General features: G+C 43.3%; 1 protein-coding gene across 1 annotated transcript; it reads right to left on the bottom strand.

The window, feature by feature from the left end:
* Positions 1-5,897: 5,897 nt before the first annotated feature.
* On the bottom strand, positions 5,898-11,156 carry LOC108798905 (cytochrome c oxidase assembly protein COX19). Its single transcript, XM_018570748.1, has 3 exons — positions 11,038-11,156; positions 7,820-7,931; positions 5,898-6,180 (listed from the first exon to the last, which is right to left on the bottom strand). The coding sequence occupies exons 1-3, from the start codon at positions 11,117-11,119 to the stop codon at positions 6,090-6,092; spliced, it is 285 nt and encodes a 94-aa protein (XP_018426250.1). The 5' UTR covers positions 11,120-11,156; the 3' UTR covers positions 5,898-6,089.
* Between the last annotated feature and the right edge of the window lie 852 nt (positions 11,157-12,008).

Genomic DNA, 12,008 nt, shown 5'->3' with positions numbered 1-12,008 from the left:
TCTCAGTATACAGCTCGTGGTATACTGAGCTTAGGGTAACGGGAGGATGCTAGTTTGTGTCCTCCCGTTACCCCAAGGAGAACTATGGGGAAAAACACTGACCCCATAGTTCTCCTTTAAGTCTTTGACACCAGACCAGAAAGCTGCAAAATGTAGAGCTCTTGACACTGTTCAGTTACTGCACAATGCAGATTCATTACTGAAAATATGACATTATATTGTATTATATTACATATTCATGGTCAAGCAGTCAATATGGTAATTCATCTAATTACATTAATGACATTCTTAACGACTGTCAGCAACTTTTCTTTCCACAGACTGCCTTGTAATACCTTTAAATGTCCTTGCGATTGGCCAGCATGATCAGCTTGACATACTGGTGTACAGTTGGCAAACAGTCCAACACAAATATTTTATTAAAGCGTATTGCGAGCCAGAAAAATTGTTTCGCTTCTAGATAGAATGGAATTAGAACCCCTGCCTAGTTTTGATTGCTATCAGAGGCTCCGTTAGAGATTTTTACTAATTGTTTGTCCAGGAGACAATAGTTTAAGGAGACAGTAAGGGCTTGTTCACACCAAATGCAGACCAGATTTGCATGAGTTTCTGCACACACAGTGCAGTGTGTTATACCGTGTTTTTGATGTGTACCAGGGCGTTTGCATGCGTTCTAGAGGGTTCCAGAGCAGGTAAAATAGGGCTTGCTGCTGTTTTTTTTACATGCTCTGGAACTGAACGCTGCAGTGTGAACTAGAGCCCAAAATACAATTGGAATACATTGGACGCAGAAGTGAGGGAAAATTTGCAACAGAGAAAGCTAATGGGTGCTCTAGCGTTCCCCTACACTACTACTAGATGTTCTGTGATTGGACGAGAGGAGAAAAAGGGTGAATGAATGTTACGATCTCCAGCTCATTCATCCCTGAACAACTTGAATTGTGTGAAATTCTGGATGCTTGGTTAGGATTGCCTCTTAAAAAATGGTCTCCTCTCTGGAAGGTTCATCTAGGTTGTTTATGTGAAAGGATATATCAGATAAAGCTAACACTTTTCAGGCAACAGATACTGAAGAAATATGCTGACACATGCACACCCGAACCTGCTCAGCCGTGCGGGTCTGGAGCGCTTATCCTACCTTAATTCAGGCTTATAGTACATCTTTTCCCGAATTCACTTATATTGTTGCTCAAGCCCTGAAGATGTGGAAGTCTAATTCCCCAGAAATGTGTTGGCTGTATCTGCTATATCTATTTAGATAACCAACCCAGATGAACCTTCAAGTGATATGACAATTTTTTTAAGTGGTGCTCCTAACCATACTTCCAGTCTTTGGTCTTCTGTCGACCCATCAAAACCAGATAGGCAGCAGCCTTGGAACACAACCAGGTCCTTACACTCCAGACATGCACTGCCGTTATGGGCACGCCCCCTTCGGAAACGCGTCATCAAAAGGAGTCCTGTGTTGATACACAGGCATCTGTGCAGCTGATATTCGGATATCGTTCTGGCTCATCTCATATGATTTTACTGATTCTCCTTTGTGAGTATGTTTTTACCTTGTACTTTAGCTCACATTATTAAAAACCATCTACACTAGGGTGGGCGCCCTTCTCTTTCCTTTTCTCCCATAGTATTGCAGCTTCCCAGGCTGAAGTGGGGCAGCACCCCTAGTTATCCTCGCTTGCACTTCATTTTCATCTGTTGGTCATTATTGGCGCTTTGGATTTTTTTCTCACTGATTACTTCCCTCAAGGAGTACAACCTCCCTATTTTTTCAGATGCATATCAAATACGATTCCTACTGGTCCAGCGCTACCACGTATATATAATACAAAATGATTTATGAATGAGCAAGCCAACTACTATGATCAATGTACTATCACAGGAATTGTAAATCCCAGTGCTGGAACAAGAGCGTTGTGGGGAGGAGCCAGCGTCAATGAAGAGATGATTTTTACAGTAAGTAGCACCCACCATCCGAGCATATCATTCTTGTCTTTGGAGTAACTTGTATGACTAGTGCTGCTGCCAACATTTTTTTTTTTTTTCCTGGAGTTCAGCTTTAAGGTTTATATGTCAAACTGGAGTGTACCTTTTAAGAAGAACTCTAGGAATTAAATATAACCAAAACATACCCTTGCAGTGGGGATACCCCCCACCTGATCCTCAGTCACATGGCGGTCAGCGCTAACTCTCTACCCCTCCGCTCCAGTTGTGGAATGTTCCTCGGCATCTTCATGTCTAATGCAAGTCAATGGACCTACATTAGACAAGATGACGTCAGCAGTCCTAAGCCCGCCAGAGAAGAACTGCAGGAACTAGTCTAGCAAGGGTAAGTTGTTGTTTTTTAAATTCCTGGAGCTCTTCTTTAAATGTGTGGTTAGGTTCTTTAAAATATTCCCCTTAGTTCATTTTTTTTTTAAATTACAACTGATTAAATGCACTGGTAATACTGCTAGTATTACTGAATGAAATCTGCATTTTTGTTATCTTCCCACAACCACACAGCAGATATCAGACTGTGAATGTGAGGCATTCAATGTAATCCAGCCAGGCTCTATAGCAGTGTTGTCAGTTTTGCATGTTGTCAGCCTGTGGAATCACCTTACTAGAGGAAGAGATTACAGGGTCGGCAATGTGATGGTTCTTCAATGAGCAGGAAATTTAATTAAAAGAGAACTATGAGGTGAGTGAAAATCACTCAGCCTCATAGTTCGAGCTGACGTGTGACAATGAAACTGTCCCACGTCGGCTCAATAGATCGGGAAGTGAGCGAACGCATACCGTCGCTTGCTTACTTCTCGATCATCTCCCTGCAGGGAGACGTGACTATCACTCACGGCTCCCTGCAGGGATCCCCCCCTCCGTCTGATCCTTCAGTAATGACTGGCAGAACGGACGGGGGAGGGGGCAGAATAAGATGATTTTTACAGTAAGTAGAACCCACCATCTGGCTCAGCCTCTAGATAGGCAGAGCCAGCTTTCACTCACGCAGCTGGGTGGATCTCGACAGTAATGTTGGGATCCGTCCCGGCTGCCCCCCCCTCAGGGGGGCGGGCTTGCGATGATCGCAGGTACGATCTGCCTGTCCGAGATAGGCAGATCGTACCTTTTTTTAATTACTTTACAACCCTCGCAAGACTAAGGTCTTGCGAGGGTTGTATAGTGTATGGGCATCTTTAGGCCTCAGTCACACAAGGCTCTATGCTCCGGCTGTGAATTTGTGCAGCAATAGTCTGTAGATTTTTTTTTTGTCAGGAATTGCAGGTGGTTCCAAGCTGCTGCTCAGCCGACAGTGAACGCAGCTGTCCGTCCGTGTTGGGATGTATATCGCACATGCAGCAATTACCTCTAGTTACAGACAGATGATCGTCCCTGGATCGAAGCAGCTGAGTGGCTGCAACTGTCCAGAGTCACATGTGATTCCTGCTGCAGGTCAGTGGCAGTTGTCCACTTGCTGTATTTCTATAGTATGAAACAAAGACTTTAAAGGTGCCCATACACTGCTCGATTCTCGTACGAGAATCGGGCGAAATCCCGCGATCGTACGAGAATCGAGCAGTGTGAACTAAGACGTGCGACCGTTTCTACTGTACGGTTGCACATCTTTTGTCGAGCCAACATGTTCGAAAACCCGCCGAGAATCGTACGATTCTCGGCGGGTTTCCAGCCTGCTCGCCCGATAGCTGCGGAACGGGCCGGTGTGCGCACGTGCACACTGCCAGTTCTGCATTGCCGTCATCGGAAGCCCGCCCCTCAGCAGGGCGGGCTTTCGATGATCGCAAGTACGATCTGCCCGTCCAAGGTGGGCAGATCGTACGGGCTTTCAAGAAGCATACGACCATCGCAAGACAAAAGTCTTGCGATGGTCGTAAGGTGTATGGGCACCTTAAGACTAAACATTTTTTTTTATGTTTTAAAAGGTTACCATATCCAAAATCCATAAACTGGTTAATGTAAAAGAGGTTTTAAAAACTAGGTGTAATAGTGGGATGACATCATTCCACAGAACAAATCAATGACATCATTCCACAGAAATCCCACCAACTGTCATTGTGTTGCCTTGTTTTGCCTCCAATGGCAACTTACACCAAGCAATAGGTCCCATCACAAAGTGACATAAATGTCAGATACTTCTGTACAGCTGGAGATGTCTGCTGCACATCATACAGCATTGAGACCAATTTAAATAGGATAGGTGCTCGAAGTGAACGCCACAGATGGGAGCGTACAAAACCTCAGAGATGAGCAGATAGTTCACCGGAACTCCAAATGTAAAGAAAGTATTGTTTATTGCAAAAATGTCACATGGGTCAAAATTGCCAACGTTTTGGGGCCACACAGGGTTCATTCCTTGAGGTGACACTGTATCCAAGGTGTCAGTGTGTTGCCTTGAGGAAGGGACCCTGTGTGGCCCTGAACATTGACAATGTTGACCTATGTGACATTTTTGTAATAGAAAATACTTTCTTTGCATTTGGAGTGCCGGTAACCTATCTTCACATCTCAGATACTTCTGTACAGGCATTGGAATACATAGCTGTGAAGCTCTTATGACACAATATATAGTATCAGTCTTATTTTAAAAAAATAGTTCAAGAAGTAAAGTGCTACAAATAGCAAGAAATCAGAATCCACCTTGTGCTGGTCTGGCACCAGTATATGGAATTTGAACTGGCTTGTAAGGAATACTGAACTTTGCATTACTTTTCCAATTAGGCTGATAATGTAATCTGCTTTAGATTAAAAGTGGCTGAGGAACCATACCTGATTTTAGTTACCGGGGACAATGCCACCAGTCTTAAAGATCAACTTTCTTTAAGGCGATGGTTAGGTGTATGTGATGTACCAATGTTGTAAATAAGCTATTTACAACATTGGTGTGAAGTCAAATACTGTGGGACAGGCTGTTGATTAATCTTCAATGTGTGGAATGAATGAAACCTGGACCAGAGTTGAGCTTTTGCCAAGAACAACAAAATTTAATTCCTTGAATAATTGTAAAGATGGCATCCGACTGGGTACAGACTAGGGATGCACCAATAATAGTATCTGTATGAGTGCTGAGTATTTGGGCGAGCTCTCATACTCGCCCAAATGCTCCCATGCCTAGCCTGATACTTCCGGTATCAGGAAGCCGGGCAGCGACACTTGTGATGAAGGAGCATGGAGTCGGCTTCCCAGCCAATCAGGAAGCTGGGCAGTGTCATTACACCCCCACGTCTTTCTGATTAGCCAGAAAGCCAGTTTTATGATCCCTCGTCACCTGATTACGAGGGAGCATGGAGCCAGCTTCCCGGCCAATCAGGAAGCCGGGCACCATGTAATGACGCATTGCCCGGGTTCCTGATAGGCCAGCTTCTTGACCAATCAGGAAGCCAGGCAACACGTCATTACAAGGTACCCGGCTTCCTGATTGGCCAGAAAGCTGGCTCCATGCTCCCTCGTCACCAGGTGATATATATCGGTACTCGTACTGCATACTGAAAAAAACAGTATTGGTGCATCCCTAGTACAGACCACAGCTTCATTTTTATAGGTCAACCCTTATAGACAGTCATGTATACCTTTAGTACTTTACAACTGTATATTACATTTTTAGATTTATTTCTGCTTGGTCCATATGCACAACCAAGTTGCTGACATTACAAGTAAAGTCAGTAGGAAACAACAAACTATTCAGTAATTTGATAGAAAAAAACAAGTGATTTGTAAAGTCCTTTAGATCGCATCTGCAGACCTCATCTATGAACATGCCTGATGAAAAAACTGTGTTGCCTCATAGTAGCTAATCAGGTTCAAACCTGCACTGCAAAAGGAGTTGAATGAAACAAGAACTAATGAAAGTCTGATGGTTGCTCTGGATGAACAAAGGAAGTTCTTAGTGCAATAAATAGGGTTCAGTAGATCTTAAGCAGGGGTGACATAACTCCAAGCCTTCCAGACTGAAAAACATATGAAAAGGGAACCTGTCTGAAGCATGTTTCACACGCAAAAAGAATCTGTCCCGTACAGAAAAAGGTTCCAATGTCTCTGAGAATGAGAATTCGATCTGTTCAAGTTCATACTGTATATACAGTGCGCTGTTATAACTTGTTTTGATCTTTTGTTGTTTCATCATCATCTATTAGGTCCTTGAATCCAAGTTTCTCCATGGGTTCCTTGGCCATTAGCTGCCTGTAAAAAGAAAGCATACTGTATTGTGAAAATTGCAGAATATATACAGTGTATTGATGTCATATGCAAGAAATAAAGAGACCCTGTCACTTTGCCCGTTCAGCCAACTTCCAGAACCATTTATACTCACCTTTGATGCGCTCCCCCACAGTTCCATCAGAGCCTTTGCAAAATGCTCAGTACTGCCCAGCATGTGCACATCTCCTACTATGTCCTGCCAGACCATCCACCATATGACACAGAGCTCCACAGGGTTAGGATTCGAGGAATGGAGTAATTGGGGAATGCAGGAAAGGGGACTATAAGAGGAGAGGGTTGGACTCTGAATGTCCAATGTGACAGGGTCTCATAAGCACATTTTGGCAGTATCAGGATAGCATGCGTAATACTATCAGTTATATTTATTACACAAGCTGCAAAGAAAAAGAAGTCCTCAAATGCATAACAGGGAAAAGTCAAATTAAAGTCCAGTCCTCCTGAAGACAGCAAGCTAGATTCTAGTAACTCATAGGAGAACTGCAGTCAAGACTTTTTCCTCCATTTTGGATAAAAGAGAAGGCAGAACCTTGGTCAAGTTTTTATTTCTGTGTCCTCATTAGGGGGACTAGTTTACATTGCCTGTCCTGATGACAACACAGGAAATGAAGGGAATCTCCCCGATGGGAACAAAACAATGCAGTCCAACAGAAGCTTTGAGTATTTCTTACTGTAGTAAAAAGTGTTTTTCGCTGTGTCACCGATAGAGGGATTCCTCTCATTTAATCAACCCACTGATGGAAGGCAGGTACCTGATGAAGGGCCACATTCTTCCATAACACATGATTCTACATCAGAAGCACAATGGCAAACAAACTGTCATCCCCACATGTTTAAGAATAGAACGCGGGGTGGTTCCCATTAGAATCAATGATAGCTCACAAGGACACATGTTTGATGCATGCATTAAATCACATACTGACATGCAATACAATGTGCATTGCTGGGAATAAAAATACATAGGTGTACCCCTCATTAAATGTCAAACATGAAAAGTCAGCTGATAAGACCCTGCATGTTTAGGGCCCCCATAAATACCAAAGAATGGCTAGGTAGTGTCTGTATGTTCAGCCACCATCTAGCATCCATGTTGCCTTTATATCACAAATCTTAATGCCCATATAGCTGAGGACTTTGACAGGCTTCAGTGGCTGACAGCACACCGCTTTTCATCACAGAACTAAGCAAATGCCTTCATATCAGCACAACAAAAATGCATACAATTGCATTGGTGGTACGATGATTTGAGGACCTTTGCTGACATGTCATCTGCCCCATGGTCACCTCCATTCAAAATACATATGAATGAAGGTTCAATGTTGTCAAAATCAACACAATGCTCAAAGTGAGTAGATGGAGTAAAAAAATACTCCATCGTCTTCCCACCATTATTTAAGCTCCTGTAGAGGAGAAACTGCATCATATATTTGGCCGAGCAAACCATTGCTTCAAACTCCCATGACATCTAACCTGGTCACCAAATTCCTTGGTATTTCCTCTTGATCTTGTAACCAGATAAAAACATCTCCAGACAAGGTAAGGACTGTATTCTTTATAGGGTTAAGGATGGGAAGGTTCTTGTATGAACTTGGTGTGTACAAACCTTTCCATTCTACACTCCAAATACTCCTTTGATTCTTCTCTGCACAGACTGCTCTGAAATGTGTTTTCCCGTAAGCACTTCATGAACTTCACTTTAAAAGGTTTACATTCACCTGTAGGAAAAAAAAAGTAGCAGTGATTAAAATAAATGACATATACTGTAAAAGTACATAAGAAAAAGTGGGTAAAACCACATCATTCAGTCTGCTGACTACCATAGAAATGTGCACCCAGTTTGTAAAGGAAGGAAGGGTTCGGTTAGGGTCACACCAGAGCTCTTTAGGTCTGTGATTTTTTTTTTTTGGTACATAGAAGTCACAGCTGGTAAATTCTCCTCCAAGCTAATAATTGCTGAATGCAGTATTTCTGCGAGAAGATGATCTTATCTGACAAGGCTGTAGAGACGGACTGCTGAGGGGAATCATTATAAAGCTGGCTATAGAGAATACATAATAGTATATGACAATATCACTGATTATTGATATTTTTATCCTTTCCGATCAGGAAGCCGGGAGGTGAGTTATGACCCGCCTCCTGGCTTTCAGATTGGCTAGGAAGCCGGCTTCCCTTGTGGCTAGGCAGACTGGCTTCCTGACTAATAAGGAAGCTAGACAGAACCTCATGGCTCGCTCCCCGGCTTCCTGATTGGTCACTAAGCCAAGCAGCCTCGGCAAGTGAAGCCGGTGTTCTTTCGCTAGAACACCAGCTTCACAGGCAATCAGGAAGGGTCATTATCCGCCTGACTTCCTGTGCTTGGTATCGACGGGTGCCGAAAAAATAAATAAATCGGTACTCGTACTTGATACCGAAAAAACTGTATCAGTGCATCCCTATTAAATACCACCGGAGTCAGTTTTCTTGGGCTTTACTAGAAGAATCACACAAATATAACTAAAAAAACTTTTCCCAAGCACTACATGCATGCAGTTTCGCACCGCCATCTTCCCTTCTGATGTCATCATGCGCCAGCTGTCCCTTCCTGGTTCAGGCAGCCACTTTCTTGATGATGCAAGCCATGTCTGGCCTCCTCTGGTCGCGGTGTGTGGTAGCCCATGCCTCCTGGGATATATGAGTGCATCTCCCAGAATGCACCACAAGCGGGGTAAACGGCATTCTCACCTAGGCAAGAATGGAGGTAGGGGGTGGGCTTTAGTGGAAATATTAAAAAGAGAAAATAAAAAAAGCTTTTTGGATTGCGGATGTGTGGGTGTTGTAGGGTTACAACTGTGAAAAATTAAACTTTGCCTCATGAAGAAAGTACTTTGGCCTACACCCTCCCAAGCCTCAGTACTGGTTATTTATTAAAAAGGGTGGCACACAGCTGAAGTCAGTACTTATAGTATGGACTACCTTGGCTTTTGGAGGGGGTCCCTGAAGACAACTGAACACATGTGCAGGTCACCTCATTCAATAACCCATAGCAACCATGCCATTGTGGGTTCCACCTAAGATAAGGCTGTGTTGTTGTACACAACAGAGTTAGTTCTATGTATTGGTTACTATTTGATGTATATGCCTTCTGGAAAATAAAGAATTAAAAAAAATTAGGGCTGCAACAACTAATCGATTATTGAAAAAGTTGTCAACGGTTTCAATAATCGATTAATCGTCTTCCGATTAGTTGGCCCTGTTCACGTCTCCACACACGCTGCACCTCCTCCCCACCTCACCGATGCCAGACCTGCATCCACACCTCCTCCCCGCCTCACGCTCATTGCCCGCCCACATCCACGATCGGGGAGAAGTAGTAAGATGGAGCAGGTGGGGGGGATGACAGCTACCAATAGACAGGCCCGATCTCAGAAGCAAGTTGCTGGAAGACTGCTCAGGTAAGCCTGCACTTTCCAACACATGGTGCTCTATAATGTATTGCTGGGATTTGTTGTATTCCTATATAGCTGGTGGTATTCTGCATTGCGCTGTATAATGTACTATTGCTGTGTTTTGTAGTCCTCTAAAGCCGGTGCCATTCTGCATTGATTGCTGTATAATTTTGCACTTTCCAGTCCTGTGATGGACTACAATCTCAATACAAAACTAGCAGTCCCATCACTGGAGCCATTTTTTCAAACTACATTTTTATTTAAATCCGATTAATCGAACTTAATAAAATCGGCTAACTAATCGATTTTGAAAATAATCATTAGCTGCAGCTCTAGAAAGAACATAGCAACCAATCAGAATCCACTTGTACCGGTCTGACTTTCCCACTGAAGGTATTCTGGCTTTTTACGTAGTGCTGGGACTTTAATGGCCAAATGATCACAAGATCTTTACCAGCAGTAGTATGTATACCCATGCCAGTCTTATCTTTGGCATTGTCTGAGAATAGGTACCCTTAGACGTCAGCTTGAGGGTTCGTTAGTAGACTAAAAACCTCACCATGTGAAAAGAGTAATTGTTGTGAACCTCGAAGCAGGAGCACAAAGCCCATCCTGAGCTGTAGTGCCATGGAGCAGTAGTAGCAATTGCTGTGACGTCAGCAGAGTGGATTCTAATTTATTCGTCGGGGGTGGGGGTCATTGCACAGAAACCCTATAATGACATGTATCTGATCTGCTGATGCCACAACACGGCAGGCACCGTCAATGGACCATAATGCACCACAACTGACAATATATGTGTAATTTGCCATAACCTTAAGTGGCTATGCAAATACAGATTTTCTCCTGGTCACAATTTGCATACCCAGATACCTGCCCCCACCGCCTTTGGCAATGCCATTCTTTGTGATTGGTTGCCAATACATTGGCATTACAAGGTGGGATGTGGAGATACAACTGTTCTCTACAACCAGGATAGAGATATAGTGTGGGGAATGGTGCAAATGAAGGCCTACTTTGTCATGTTTGTTTGTTTAAGACATATTGCATTTCCATAGAAACGCTTAAAAAGGTATCATATGACGATGAAAAATAAAAAAATTAAGAGTTACAGTACTGCCATCTCAAACTAAAATGAATACAAATATAACCAAACCACCAAATATTACTGCATCCACACTTATGAATTACATTGATAAGGAGCTATATATATGTTCCATATATTACCATACTGGGCCATAAACACCCAGCAGAGGACGTTGTTTTACAGATCTGCAATTACTTTTCGTCTCATTACCCTTCACAGAGCTCTATAGAACTGCCAGATGTTACTATTGAAATGAAAATATGACAGCTTGGCTCCAGCTAATCTCTGCCCCTGCTGCGCCCCGCTCACCAAAGTGATCCAGAGGAAAAGCTCCCTTTTCTGGAGGTCGAGGTTTGAAGTTCTTGGTCCCAAAGTTCATAGCAGTCGACATGTTTATGGACAGGTTCCCGATCCCGATCCGCTTCCTGTGTGCTGTTTCAGTAAAAACCTGAAGGACATGGGTGCCCACTTCCGGCAGGGCCGAGTCGGCTTCGTAGCACTTACTACGCATGCGTTCCCACTTCTGGCAAGGCCGAAGCAGTGTTTTAAAGCGTTCATTGCGCATGCGTGCCCATTTTGGGCAGTGCACGGCTTCGAAGAGCTCACTGCGCGTGCGTATGTCTTGGCTGCCAGGCTGAATGTGCTGAGCCGTTCTTGTTCATTGTGCAGTAGGAAGCAAACAGTTTTTTTTAAACAGTTAAAGTTAATTGGAATATCTCTATAGAGGTTACCAATGTGTACTTGTTTTTATTATAGTAATTACTCACAGTATGAAACAGCTATTACATGTTGAAGTAGGTTGAATACACCCTGCAAAAGAAGAAATAGAATATTCACCTTTCTAGCAGGTGGGGTGTCACGACTTCGTGGGGTGCTGTTGCTCTCTCATGCCTTAGGCCTCATTCACACTGACATGCATATAAAGGTTTTTCATCCTATCATTCAATCTGTGCATTTACCTGCGTTCAAGTGTGCTCGCTTGAGTTGCATTTAGTGAAAATAGAATTCTGTGCATTCAAGGTCCACATAGAAACTCTACTCCGTCCACACCATGGTGTTTTGCCACTCACAGCTAAGCCGCTCAAGACAAGGAATCCCATTCATTTCTATGGCCCCTATTCACACCAGAGTGTTTTATTGCACAAAGTTTCCCATTAAAGTCTATTGGTTCAAAAAGCGATGTAATCTGCCAAAACATGGCTCATGTACTTTTTCTGCCTGCGACAACTGTTTCAGGTGTGAACAGGGGCCATAGAAATTAATGGGATTCCTTGTCTTGA

Source organism: Nanorana parkeri, unplaced genomic scaffold (assembly GCF_000935625.1).
Source record: "Nanorana parkeri isolate BGI_ZX_2015 unplaced genomic scaffold, ASM93562v1 scaffold3, whole genome shotgun sequence".
Lineage (NCBI taxonomy): Eukaryota > Metazoa > Chordata > Amphibia > Anura > Dicroglossidae > Nanorana > Nanorana parkeri.
This window is presented reverse-complemented; position numbering and strand designations above follow the sequence as displayed.

Bases quoted from the DNA above. Each gene is read 5' to 3' on its own strand.
- LOC108798905 (XM_018570748.1), bottom strand. From the start codon at position 11,119: ATGTCGACTGCTATGAACTTTGGGACCAAGAACTTCAAACCTCGACCT. The intron at 7,932-11,037 runs GTGAGCGGGGCG...TTTTTCCTACAG, and splicing joins TTTTCCTCTGGATCACTTTG to GTGAATGTAAACCTTTTAAA. The intron at 6,181-7,819 runs GTTTGTACACAC...TTCTTTTTACAG, and splicing joins TTGGAGTGTAGAATGGAAAG to GCAGCTAATGGCCAAGGAAC.